Source organism: Saccostrea cucullata, unplaced genomic scaffold (assembly GCF_032062105.1).
Source record: "Saccostrea cucullata isolate Sc308-1 unplaced genomic scaffold, CSIRO_AGI_Scuc_v1 ctg390, whole genome shotgun sequence".
Classification (NCBI taxonomy): Eukaryota; Metazoa; Mollusca; class Bivalvia; order Ostreida; family Ostreidae; genus Saccostrea; species Saccostrea cuccullata.
The window spans coordinates 125100-139874 of NW_026928583.1; the positions used below are offsets into that span (position 1 = coordinate 125100).

Below are 14775 nucleotides of genomic sequence, written 5' to 3' on the forward strand. Positions count from 1 at the left end.
TTTTTTAATTTATTATTTATATATCTTATTTATTTATTTTACACACTCAGTTGATGCAATTGGATTATTATTTATATTTAAACACATAAAAAAGAAAAAGAAGTATTCCTTAAAAATGGTTTCATATTTTTTCTTTCTCGGAGTATAAGCCAAAATTGAAAATAAAGTAAGAATAAGCCAAAATTAAAATAAAAAACCAGCATACATCTCCCTCATTTTTCAAATTATTTGGAAATTTGGGAAGAAAAAAATCTATTAGAAGAACACTTCGTCTTACCCGCTGTGGTATATTGATGTCAGTGAGAATGGCATGCAAGTAGCTGCTAAGAGGGGTGTTTTAAACCCTTTCAAAAAATGCTGACTTTGACAGAATCAACCAATCAGGGAAAACAGCGTCACTTTACATTGAAAATTATAAGGAAATTTGAGAGGGCAAAAATGGGGGGGGGGGGGGGGGGGGGATCACACACGTTTTGTTTAAGACGCCCGTTCAGAAACGATTTGCATAAAGTGTCATTTGAAGGTGCATTTTACAATTTAAAGGACATTCAGAGAAGGGCAATCAGAGAAAATTAAGCAGAACATATTATTGTTACCCGCATGAATGACGGAGAGTCAACCAACTTTTGACTTCCAACACCACAAGGAGAAGGACTATTGGCCCTACTGCACTAAATCAGTAAATCTGTACCATCAGAAATAGAGACCGCGCGAGGCGGGTATCGTCTGTTGATGTTATATTACACCATACATATGAATCATCAGAAATGAACAATTACCCCCAAATTACTATTTAAAAAAAGACAAAATTTAAAGTCATTTTAACCTTCTGAAGGGTATGTAGTCAGTAGTTTCTATTTCCGAACACATAGTCAACCTTTGATAGCCGTGCTTTGTATTAAATTAAAACGAAGATGTCTTACGCCTGTATCCGGTTACCCCTGCTCTATAAATCTGTGTCGCGTGCTTTTGTTGCGCAAATTCTGTCATTTTGTGCCATTACAGCTAACGAGCAGAAAATGCTTTAGATTGTTAATTATTACACTTAATACTTTTTAGCAATTTGTGTGAATATCAGCATTTCAAAGTAATGTATCGAAACAATCATTTTGCATGTTCTGTAGACAGGACTTTTGCATATAGACATGCCGAACGTCTGATAAATTTTGCAAGTAAAAATGCTGATTTTAATTTTCAATATAAAAGGCTCTTTATTTGATTTTCAATGTAAAAGGACATATTTTTTAAGTTAAAATTTCTTCTATGAAATAGTTTGGCAAACATCTCCGACCCGACAAATTAATATTGAGAGAAGATATTTCTAGGTACTAAAAAGGAACACTCCAGCTTCCTCAGCAAGGCATCGATTGCTGGACAAGCGTGATCGACGTGTAGGATTATTATAGACAGGGAGGCGTATGGTAGGACAATTGAAGGACAGGGACAAAAACGGACCAAAACCCGCGACTAAATCTCAATTTATTACCCTTATCAGCTTATAACAACACGCTATGTACACAAAAAAGTTAAAATGAAATGTTTTCTTGTGATAAAAATTTTTATAACCAATAAAATAAATTGGAAATCAATTTTTGAAAAATCAAAAAAAAAAATAAATAAATAAAAAATAAATAATTTAATTATCAAAAATCGAATACCAAAAACTTGACCACAGAATAAACATTTAACGAACATCTCTCTTAGCAAATTTGATTTCACATACCTTAAAAAAATTAAAATATAATTTAAAAAACGTTTGAAAATAAAAATATTGTGTTATATATATATAAATAATTCTCAAAATTTAATTTTTACTCAATAAAATTTTTTAAGCAAGTGGAGTCATTATGTTTTATTATGGGGATAAAGTTCTTGCCTTACCTCAGCAAGTTTCCTGCGGCAACTGTTGCCGTTAGTGTATTCAGTGGGGGATTTGGGTATTTACTCAGAGCGAGGCAAACGCTGTCTCGGACTGTTCATTGATAAAATTTACAACCTTAACCTTGACCTTACTTCACTTCCTCCCCGTGGTATTGACTCTATAAACAGCAAGATAAAACTGGCCCTTATCGGATAATTGTCTCATGATACTTTATGCTCTTAGTGAAAAGAAATAGTAAATATTAAATTACATTGAATCCTTTGAGATCAATAATTTTTTTGATTTACTTTCGGTTAAGTTAATAATTACACATCTTACAAGGGTCACTTTGGTAAACATAAGTGGTTGGACTCCAAATACATTTTTACCAATTAAAAATCTCCGTTCAAGCTAGCTAGATAAAGCTGAAGTGAAGGATCGCAATGGGTACGAAAAGGTTATATGATATGAGACAAAACACAATGTTCAAACGCGTTACCCCTCCCAGAGTCTTGTATAAGACCCTTGTACTTGCCTATAGTATATAATGCTAGTTTGCTAGGAACCCACTTCAAACTCTTAAATATGTTTTTAATACAAGAATTTGTAATATTCGCCTCATAATAATTAGGAGGCCATCATTCCAAAATCTTCGCAACTTTTTTTAAATAGATTGGAAACACGTTCATCACAACCCTTTTCATACCAACCACGTTAAATATATCTTGTATATAGTCTCACAGTTACTTTGGTAATCTACAACAATAAGACGTATGATTTTATTCAAAACTGAAAAATAAAGAGTCATTACCATGACGAAATAAACTATGATGTTTGGCATTATTTTGAAAGGCCCATCCACACGACACATTGCTTTCACTACATCGTGTTCTCCAAACATTACACCATGATCCGCCCCCCGTGTAACACCGTCGTGCGGGAACCCCAAAACAGACTCCGACAAAGTCCATCACGGACACACATTCTACACAGCGTTTCCACATAATTTCAATGAAATGCAACTGCACGATTTTTGTTTATTTATAATTAAATTGCATAACTCTGGTGGGTTGTCGTTCTATACTTTGACACAATATGACGAAATGACACTTTGGCAAAATTGTAAATATATTCAATGTTCAATGCATTATGGGAATAGTTTTAATTTCCAGACAGTCTTTTATGCAAAGGGACTGTTTGTGTTCAGCTGAACATTCATATTGCAGTATGATTTCTACTAAATCTCTCAATTCAGCTAAAAAATTGTTTGCTAGTTTGCAGATTAGTGGTAGTCGATGACATTCAAAAATAGATTCATCAGAATTACAAACCACAGGGACAAACTGAATTAGGATGAAATTCTGAGCTTCCAAAATACGTAGTAACAAGACCCCAGTAATTTCCTTTTACCATCACGTGTATAATGCTTTGTATTACAGGAGATAAACACGCCTGACACATCTGTTTATTTGGCTATTTTACTAGAAAAAGACGTTAATGGTTATTTAACAAGAAAGCTTAATGGTAAACGCAATGATTTTAACTTTTCAATCGTCAATTTCTCTTACTTATATACAGCATTATACCCTTGTCACCTGCGTAGGGAGTTTTTATATCTCGGTTGATTCGAAACGAAAAAGCATGTTCTGCGTATGAACAATTTCTAAAACGAGATAAGTTATTGAAAAAAAGTTGATGAAGTAGAATATCAGCAGTTTTTTTTTTAAATTCATTATTTTGTAAGTTCTATAGTCGATACAATAACCTTTTCAGCAAATACAATCTATCATTACATGTAAGTCAAACGCTGACTGACTTTTTCATACTAATTGTTAGGCCATTATTTACACACTGAGTTGTCGACGGTTTTTCCCGAACACGACAAGGAGCACACAACGGGTATGACCGTCGGCAGAGGATGTTCACTCCTCCATGGCACTTTATCCCATCTTTGATTCTTTGGAGGTCCGTGTTTGCTCAGCTCCAATTTTGTATTATTAAAGGGACTTTGGAGCTTAAACAATCTCTATATATTTCACGAAAGTATATTTTACTGTACAAAGTTTTTAACTCCAATATGATACAACCTATCTGTACATTATCGTAAACTTGAGATGGGTGTCTCCAATATTACAAATCGGCAGAATGAGAAATTGTGGAAAATCATTTCAAGTATTTGTAAATCATTCTAGAAAAGGGCCAATTCAACATATACATAAATAAAATTTAGAAAAATAATAATTGTTTTAATTAGCCGTTGAACTACATGATTCTCTGTCAGACCTCAGTGCCTGTTTCATTGTAGAAGTTGTTGCTTATACATAAATTTTATTTAATTTTTTTTTTCATGTTGAATATAGGGGAACCTTTTATCAGAATTACAAAACGGTGTGCGCATTTTTCAATGAAAAGGTACAAAGCGTTTTATGTTCCGTATCTATTAAAGTATATAATGGAAATAACCTATCACACATTTAATTAAAAGCATAGGAAACGTATATTTCATATCTTCTGACAACGGTTTCTAAATCCCACTTAAATAAAATATACTTATTTTCAGGATATAAGCTTCATTATCGGCCACAGCATTTGATAGAAAGCGGTTAGAAAGTGCACATGGGGAAATGAGACGTTATTTTTATATTACTTCAATAAAATAATTCATAAATGATAACAAGTAAAAATCATGAGTAAAATATTTTAAAAACTTGCTTAAACTTAGTATTAAATGTTGTTATTATATTTCAGTTTCATTATCATTTCTCATCATTTCTCATCAGATCATCGATAATTTATGGTAAATATAAAAAGAGTTTACATTAGCTACTCCCCAGCCTGGGAGTGTGTAAGATATGAAAAGAAATCGTCAAGATTTTCCGCATAATAATGATGTGGTTCAAGTGTATCGTGAATGAAAAATTGAAAAGTTTTTCAGCTAATAATAAAAATTGTTTTGAATGCATTTGGTCTACATCTACAAAGGAGACCTTTTTTTTGACATTTTGCACCGCGGCCTGCAGAAACCATGGGCATTATCACGTGACCAATATCCAGGGTATCAGCACGTGGTTCATCTTCAGAAGCCTACATCTTTGTTTTGATGACAATAAATTCTTATAATTCATCAATGAACATATTTTTTTTTACATCGATAAATCTGTTTATTAGCTAATGTGGTAATGTCTATTTATTTAATTCTTTAAAAATATTTATTGTGCTTTGAAGACTGCATGACTGAAATAAAAATGATTTGAACAACTATTTCACCTTTGAATATCTTGACGTGCTTTCCTTGATTGTGAAAGAATTTTTTTAAATGCTTAATTTTGTTTGCAGCCGATTTGATGCTTTGCATCAATTTAACTTGTTTATACATTGAATTAGAATTTCTCAGTTGGTGCATCATAAAAAAAACATTATAATAACCAATTACTCAAAGTTCAGATACCCTGCAAAAATGCAAATGATTTCTTTTATGTGCGATAAACATGATTAACAATTTAACCTTGAACGTACTGCCGTTCCTTAGGTCAAGTGAGTTCTGTTCATCATTTATCGTTTTTTGACCCCAGATATTAAGTTACCAGTATTTTATTCCAAAATTTATATCAGGTTACCAGAATTTTAATTTACTGAGTGTTCATTAAACTACCTTTGAGTGCACTTCTAAACTGAGTGTTCATTAAACTACCTTTGTGTACACTTCTAAACTTAAAAATTAAAGTAAATACTGCTATAATCATATGAACACTGCACATCCTCGTCAGAATTTACAAATATGAAATATATATAGGTAACAAACAGTATTCAAGCTCATAATACAAGTCAGGAGCAGAGGACGAACCTCTTACACATCAGAGGTGGGATCAGGTGCCACGGCGGAGTTGGCATCTCCTGCTGACCGGTCACATCCGCTGTTTGTTCCTTCTCATGATAGATAGAATTTCCTGATAAGTTCATTGAATCGGCCATGAAGAACATACGAAATGCTGACGTTACCATTCATTGAGTAAAAGCATTTGAGCTAAATAAGTACAGCATTTTACGGTATATTTTTACAAAAAAAAACAAAAAAAACGCCATAACATCAAAGCCTCTGGCCCAGGCACTATGTATTTTATAGTTTTTGATAAGATATCCTTACTTATCATATTCCATGTAATTTTTTTCTTTCGAAATACCCAGGGACAGAGAAAAAAAAATATTCAATGAATGTAAGCATTTATCTATATAACCCCGCTCTTACACCAGAATCACCTAACCAGGGACAATAAAATTCATCATTTCGGAAAAATCATAAAGGTCTATATGTGCAGTTACTTTTTTTGTTAAGAACCCAGAAGCAGAGATTTCCAGAGTTGTTTTTTTAAATAATACATTTAATAGAGCCCACCCTAGCACCTCTGACCTTGAAGCCACAATTTTTTAACAATGTTTAGCACATATTGGAAGAAGCACCCTAGCTTGCTCAACATAAATATGCACTTTTCAGCTTAATTAATTGACTGGTGCAGAAAGCTTATTATTAAAAACGTACGTTTTCCACACAGGCACCTGACGTTACTTATTTTTCTTTTAATAAAAAAAAATATACACATACCTATTAGGTATGTGTATATATTTTTTTTTATTAAAAGAAAAATAAGTAACGTCAGGTGCCTGTGGTTTTCCACTCTAAATTAGAATAAAACTGTTACGTAACACCCTGTATCTCATAGCCAAATAAGGAAATCTAATAGATTTTTATTCACCAATATAGATTTCCAATATGATACCTACTTAATAAGATAATACGTTATAGTCTCCAGACAGAGACTGAGTTGACGAAAGAGGGGTTCAATGGATAAAAACATTAATTTCTGTAAAAAAGTTAAGGATAGATGATATGCATATTTGTTTAATTTTCATTGACATGTGTCTTAGCTTAATATTCTTTTGTGCGCTGCCTCTATCTCGATGCCCTGGGTCATTGTGGGGTCTTGTTGACACATGACCTCCTGGCAGTGAGCACCTTTTGAACACGATCTTGGCGACCACAATGTCAAAAAGGGGATCAAAACACGAATTAGGTTTGTCAATCCTTCATTACAAGTAGCCTCAAAATTTCATTTCCTGTATCTACATTTGTACTTACAAATTGAATGCCATTTACCGTTGTAATAAACAGGACCTGATATAAGAGAACATCCTACGTAAAGATGCTTCATTCCTCGCCTTAATCACTTCGTTAATTATCACAATATATACGATATACAAGTTTATTTTTTGGTTGATAAATTACCTGTACTTTGATCTGTTTGTATAGATTTTTCTACCATAATGTTTTTTTTTCCCCTCGACATTTTTTTTACACCCAAATGTTTCAATACGGAATGAAAAAAAATATATGAAAGGACCCTTTCAATGATAATTGATTATTAAAATTAGAACAAATATCGAATGACGTTATTTTTCATGATATATACATGTAATGACAAATGAACACTGCTAATCTGTCCTGCCTGTAAACTGCAAAAAACGCTGTCAATTGTGTTATTGACACGCATATTCATGATCATTTTGTTAAGGTATTCAATCCCTAGTAGCAACATATTCAATAAAATTGAATACATAATAACAGATATGAAGGTGCTGAATACTCAGTATATATGTCACCCGCTTTCGCGAAAGCGAGGGGACATTAAATCTCATTCTTCTGTCCGTCAGTCTGTCCGTCACAAAAACTTTAACCTTGCCAATAACTTTTGATTGAGAGGAGCTATGGCTTTCATATTTCACATGTGTATTCCATGTGACAAGACCTTTCTTTGGGTACCACCAAATCTGACCTTTTGACCTTGACCTTGGAGTTTGACCTACTTTTACACTGAAATTCTTAACTTACTTTAGCCATAACTTTTGATCAGTAAGGACTAGGACTTTCATATTTATATATATATTGTTTGTAGCAATGCCTTTCATTGGATACCAACGTTTGAACTTTTGACCTTGACCTAGGAGATTTTCGTACTTATGAAAAAACGTTAAGCTTGGCCTTAATCTTTGAACAGTTAGGGCTAGGGCTTTCATACTTCATACATATAATCCGTGTGAGAAGACCTTTCATTGGATACTAAGAACTTTGACCCTTTGACCTTGACCTTGGAGTTTGATCTACTTTTTAAAACAAACCTTGACCATAACTTTTGAAGAGTAAGAGCTAGGACTGTCATACTTCACATCTATAATCCTTGTGACAAGACCTTTCATTGGATATCAAGAACATCGACCCTTTGACTTTGACCTTGGAGTTTTACTTACTTTTTAAAAACTATGACCTTGGCCATAACTTTTGAACAGTAGATTATAGGACTTTCATATTCCACATATGTATTTTTTGTGGCAAGAACTTTCAATTGATACAAACAGCTTTGAACTCTTGACCTTGACCTTTGAGATTTCCGTACTTATGAAAAAACTTTAACCTTGGCCATAACTTTTGAACGATAAGGGTTAGGGCTTTCATACTTGACATATTTAAGGTAGATCGCGGGTTTACTGTCTGCCTGAAAACATAGTCTGAAAATTTGTCAACTGAATCCTCCCGTTTCAAATTTTACTTTCTGAAATTTTTGTGAGATTCGTATGCGTGGTTATATTGTTATCGTATTTCAAAGGCACTAATGTTGATGAGAACTGGTGACGCTATAACAATGAAATATATAGTAAATGCCCCTTTCTCACCAGTAAACGCATTTCAAAATCATGCTCATAATATGAAAACGACGCAGACGAATTTTATATAACTCAACACAATGAATGTGAGATAAATTTAGAATCGATCTATCAAAAAAAATTAATATGTGTTCTCGCTCATTTTCTCGCAAAAAAACTTCAAAGTTTTACTAATTTGTAACAAAGGTATATAATTTCATTAAGACGTTATATAACGTTAGTGCGACGTCATTATTTTCGTACGTCTCGGAATCACAATGTAATCAATACTTCACTAAAAAAAACATGTTTTATCCGCATTTTCAATTTTTAATTGATTGACAATAAATGTTCATGTAAACATTGTCATAATTTACCTAAATTGTCACACTTTTTTCAATGAAACAGAGTCATGTTATTTGAATCAATTTTGACCTTTCATATTTTAACTTTATGTTAACTCTTAATTTAATTTAGTATTGATTAGTTATTGATTAATCCTTTATTTTTTATAACATATAAATAAATATTTTTACAGACAAAATATATAATGTTTGTTTTATTTTATGATGCATACTGATGGAAATACGTTTTGCTTGTTTGTGGTTTGATACTGTAAACGTAAAGCTTTTAACGTCGAATCCTATTGTGACGTCATCAAAGGCTTTCATACTTCATACCTTAATCCTTGTGACAGAACCTTTCATTAGATATCAAGAACTTTGACCTTGACCTTGGAGTTTTACCTACTCTTTAAAAACTTTAACCTTGGTCATAACTTTTGTACTGTTGGGGCTAGAGTTTTGATACTTAACTTACTAGTATGTAATACATGTGAGAAGAACTTTCTTAATAAACCAACAACTTTGACCTTGGAGTAAGAACTTATCCCTTTCAGTAACTTTTGAACAGGTGGTTTATGAGAAGACGCTACTTTGGGTTATAATGTATTTAATTTGCATTTAAGAAAAGTTCAATTTTTGCTTTGTTGCCATACGGGTCATCAGTGTTTCACAAACACATCTTGTTCCTTATACTGAGAATAGATAAGGCTTTTATATTTGACATGTGCATTACTTGTGACAAAATAATTTAATTTTAGTTGTAACTCGTCATTTGATTGGTTAAACGGTTTTATCCATTTTGTATAACATAACTTGCCTACGTCACAATGAGTTACGTCAAAAACGTATTAATCCGCTTGACGTTAACTTTTAAAATATGCTATATTTGAAGTCTTTTTCCGAAGGAAAAAATGGAAATATTGTCTCATTGTCTGTACATTGAAATTAAATTATAAGGAATGAAGCTTATTTCAACTCATGTTATCCGATATAACAAAAGAAAAGTTTAATCTTTGCTTTGTTTTATAAACCGCTTCGCGGTTTATAAACGTACAACTGTTCCAAGTTATATTATAAGAGATAAGGCTTTTATATTTGAAAAAGCTTCATTTGTGACAAAATATTTCCAAGGATGCTTTGACCCCTTGACCTTGACGACTGACCTTTTTTTTTTTTAATTAACTCCAGTGATAATTTTTAAATGACATTTGATAGCGTGTCATATCTGACATAATATGTCATTTAAAGAAATGATATCTCACACACAAAGACACCGAAAGCGGGGGACCACAATTCTTTGAATTTGCTTGTTTAGACTTACTTCCGATTTATTACTATTAGCATGTAAATGTAGAATGTGTCCTTATTTATGCACTTGAGTTTTGGTAAGAGTTATATCCCTTTATTTTTCATTAATAAAAAATCAATTTTAAGAATTTTATCTGGTAAAAAAAATCTTTTTAATTGTCATTCTATTTTTAATGTTTAAATGCATCTTTCCACAACAGTATTTTATGATATTCGTATTATTTCTACTATAAAATGCTTTAATTTAAAATCAGAGTATTATGTACTTAATGGACAATTAAGGGTAGAGAATTTGGTCTATTAGGGATGGAAATCCTTAAAGTGTTGTAAATTTATAACGCTGTTCTGCAGAATGTTATGTACATTGTCTTGGTTCAGATAAAATTCTATTTTTTCCCGATGTGTTTATTAGTTTGGTTCGATGGGGTTTTCAGTCACAGACATAGTTTTGTCTCTACTATGGATTCTACCTTACCAATATTCCCCCAAGAAGCAATATAAAACGAAACGAGAGGGCATTTAGCACTTCAACATTGACGCCAAAATTATTTCTTTAAAAAAACTAAATTGACAAAAACTGCAACAACACAGTGCGTTAAAACAGTGCAGGGAGTACAGAACACAGCTTCTCTAACAATTATAGGTTCATTCTCTCATGAAGGGAAACAGTTTCAGTTTTTTTTTATTATTGTAATCAGTGCAATGTGTTATGTAAATAGGTGCAATACCATTGAGTGACTGAGGGCGCACAGTGCCTCTACGGGAGAAAAATACTGCCCCCTGGTGGATGTAATGATTTACATCATGTCAAAGGCAGGGAATCTTTATCTCAAAACTCTTTCTTTGATTTGACAACTTAGATGAACAATGAATGCATTCTTTTTTGCCAATTTGCAACTTAATCCTAAAATACAGAATACAATGAAGTAAAAAAGATTATTCTTAAGTCTCAGACTTTTAAAATTAAATTAAAAAAAAAAAACAAATTTCGCAAAGCATAGTACCAGACCCATCGATAAATATTTGTCAATAGCTATTTGTCACATTATTTGCTTGTCTAGGCAAATCCGAAAGAAAGGAGGGGGTAGTATTTTTTAATAAGTCAACTGAATAATTCATTCGTATTTTGCTATATTCTTTCACTTTTTGGCTGGTACGATTTTAACTTAGTGCACGATTATGCACATTGTTTCTAAATAGCATACACAGTTTTTTTTTTTGTTTTTTTTTTTTGCAGAAAAAGACATTATTTGATGCATCGTCCTCTACAAAAATTTGAATTTTTCAATTAAAATTTGTTTATGACTATTATTGTCATATATAAATTTTAATTGAAAAATTCAAATTTTTGTACAGGACAGCATGCACACCAGATATTCTTATACTGTTGTTATTACCTGACTTATATTTTTCATTTTGAATCGTTTTTTGATTTTTTTCCTTGCTTTTGCATGTCGCGCTAGAGGACCCCTGACACTGGGGCCAAACATTTCACAATGTCGTAAAAGGCAGTTTTTTCTCATCAGAGGAATAGAATCACACCCTTACACCAGAACCTCTGACCCTGGGGCCATGAAATTTATAAATTTGAATGAAGCACCCTTGCTTCATCATAACCAAGCACTTACTAGATGTTTATTTTAATGATATTAAGGAGGAGAAAAGAAGACTTTCAAAGAATTATACATTTTCACTTTATAATCAATGAAGCCACGCCCTAACACCAAAGCCCCTGACTAAGGGACTATGAGATTCCCAATTTTGGAAGAGGCACCCGTGCTCTTCATAACTAAGCATTTAGTTTATCACCTTAATATTTGAGCACAGGAGAAGATTTTCAAAGAACTATTACATTTTCACAAGCCTTAATCTATAAGCAAAAAATCTACTAACATTACAAATCTATGAAGAAGGCATTAACACGGATTCTGGAAATTCAAGAGATGGGATCAAGTAAGCAGTCCCTATAAACCAGTCACACCCGCCGTCAGTCATAGTATTGAACAAATAGATGGGACATTCCATAGTCATATTCAGTATATGCTATATATATGTGTTTTTATTTGTCATCATTGTTGTTTACATTTATATCTAGCTATAAAATTGTGAAGAGATCAATAAATTCAGTTCAGTTCAGTATATACCAAAAGCCTAAAAATTGGTATAAAACAAGTCATCCAATTACGACCCAGTGATAGGTCATAGTTGCTAACAAGGCTATAATAATCATCATAGAATTTTAGAAATGCCGACTTTAAACGAGGTTTTGAAATCCCTGTAAAATCAACTTATCAGTGAGTAGCATGCCCTGTAAAATCAACTTATCAGTGAGTAGCATGCATCTCTTAAAATTGATCGTTTTCAGAGCAATCTCTTGGGTAGCGAAAAGGTTGGGAGATATAAACACCAAAAGTAGGTGACAGTGGAATATTCCTATTTCTACATGAATGAGGAAATTTTTTTCAAGTTTTTTTTTTTTTTCAAAAATGATCGTTGAATGACAAATATATGTGGCATGTCTTCAGAAAAATGATATGAATATGAGGCATGAATTTAATTTTTGAGAATTCATGAGGTACGTGAACTACAACGCTTCACACCTGCATATCTATATGGAAGTGCTAAGCTTTAACGCGCTTCATGAAATATGCAGGCGTGAAGCGTCGCAGTTCACATGTCCTCGTGAATTTCTCAAAAAATAAATTCATCGCTTAAAACGTTGATATCTGAATGTCGAATTAAAGGCCACAGCAAGCGTGTAGAAGTTTTTGAACACATTCTGCTGAATAAGAATATAAAAACAGGTGGGATAGTAAAAGAGCACAATTAGTGCCCATCGGAATTTAGAGTTTTTTAGAAAGCCTTACCCCAAGGATCATGAAACAGACTTAGACTTAAGTCAAATTTTCAATTGCATGTAATATGCTCATTGATTATTGAATTTATATCTAAATTTGCAGATAAAAGACTTTCGGAAAACAATGTGAAGAAATGTTTTGATTTAGGGGTGTATGACTTCTACAACATTTAAATACAAGATATTTTATTTTTACTTAAGCTTAAGATGTTTTGGATCCCGGGGCCTGGTTCCCAAGAGGAACTCCAGCATCCCTTTAATATCATCTTCAGAATATTTGTGTGAAGAATCAGAGTGATTTTTAACAAAGACTTTTTGATATACTTTGAATTACACTCCAATTCCTAAGAAACCTCTAAGCTAAAAGTGCTTGAAAAATTTAGATCTGGTGACCCTAAGTAGTGTTTAAAAAATGATTTGCCATAAAATTCAAAAAGTAATTCATAGTGACATTCTTTTTCGTTGACACAACCCGCGATGTAGCAGAAAAATGCTCTTTCAACAGACGAATATACACTTCATCATATTGGTTTTCTTATCGGAATTTGATTCAAGCCAGCCTCTCCCTCTTAAAAAATCCCTAATACACCTCCCTGTGAAATTGAAAAAAAAAATCTACTGCTGTAAAAATCTCTTATCGAAACTAAAAATTTATCCTATTCTATATATCATCTCCAATATCATGCAGCTTCCTCCAGCTATTTTCTGGTAAAGTTTACTTCATTCATGAATGCAAGAGAAAAAAATCGATCATATAAATGACTTATATTAAAAGAAACTATCACACCAGGATTATCAAAGAAATGTCGCAGACTCCTTGGGCTGATCTTGGAAGAGGGCTGTATCGCTCGGCTAAATCTGTATAGCTCTGTATAAATTTATACGCCTATCATACTTCCTAAATTAAAATTAGATACTTATAAACCTTCGGCAGATCAACAAATATACTCACATTTTGATTTTCGGGTTGTTTCGTCTGCTGGTTGGAATTTTCGCTTAAGAAGCCGCGTACTCACACTGACTTGAGCATCTTATATAACGGGAGCCTTATCGACTCAGTGTTAGCGCCGCCCAGATAGAAGGCCGCAGACTCAGGAAATCAATCCGGAATTGGACCGTGTATCTGCTTCAAACTTATCATTGTTAAACTGTATGGGTTTAATTTAATGTCATTATAAAGGGCATTTCAATTGACCTTCCTTATTTCTTTAAGGACTTCTTCCGTACGTCTGCATTACTAGTTCTTAAAAGGAGATGGATGAACTTAGCGTGCAGAAAGCCCACTAGCTTCAGATATATAAAAATTATATTCAAATTGTGAATTAAGTATTTAGAGTAAAGTTCTCATCATTGATTTTTATGAAATCATGATAAACAAAAAGTTTTGAGGAAAATTTTTCGTTAAATTTATTCTTTTATAAAAGAAAAAAATAATATGGTATCCATTGGGTTCGAACCCTGGTAATAAAAATCCTGAGTTGCATTCTCTACTGAGACTAGCACGCTAACCACTACGCAACACAAGTCCTGATGAGGAGTGGCATTTAAATCATATGTGTGATATGACGATTGACTTAAGGGACTTCAAGTATTTCTTGAAAATATACGAAAGTTATGTCATAAAATTATATTTTAAAGGTATAGTGGGTCTTTGCTCCATAATTTTGGAAACCAAAATATGTATGTTTGTATGAAAACTTTGAGGATAAACT

At 32.7% G+C, this 14775-nt stretch overlaps 1 protein-coding gene across 4 annotated transcripts in view; it reads right to left on the reverse strand.

Annotated features, from left to right (window-relative positions):
• Positions 1-14208, reverse strand: part of LOC134278047 (carbonic anhydrase 7-like) — a 32109-nt gene extending 17901 nt beyond the window's left edge. Inside the window, exon 1 of one of the 4 annotated variants that reach the window (XM_062760366.1) lies at positions 14016-14208. Coding sequence is in view for 1 of the 4 variants with exons in the window: in XM_062760362.1 (XP_062616346.1) it covers positions 2673-2832 (160 nt within the window). In the remaining 3 variants the exon portion in view is untranslated. Of the gene's footprint in view, positions 1-277; positions 340-1881; positions 1905-2672; positions 2848-14015 lie in introns of those variants that run through there. The other 3 variants (XM_062760362.1, XM_062760368.1, XM_062760367.1) reach the window with 3 other exon arrangements.
• Between the last annotated feature and the right edge of the window lie 567 nt (positions 14209-14775).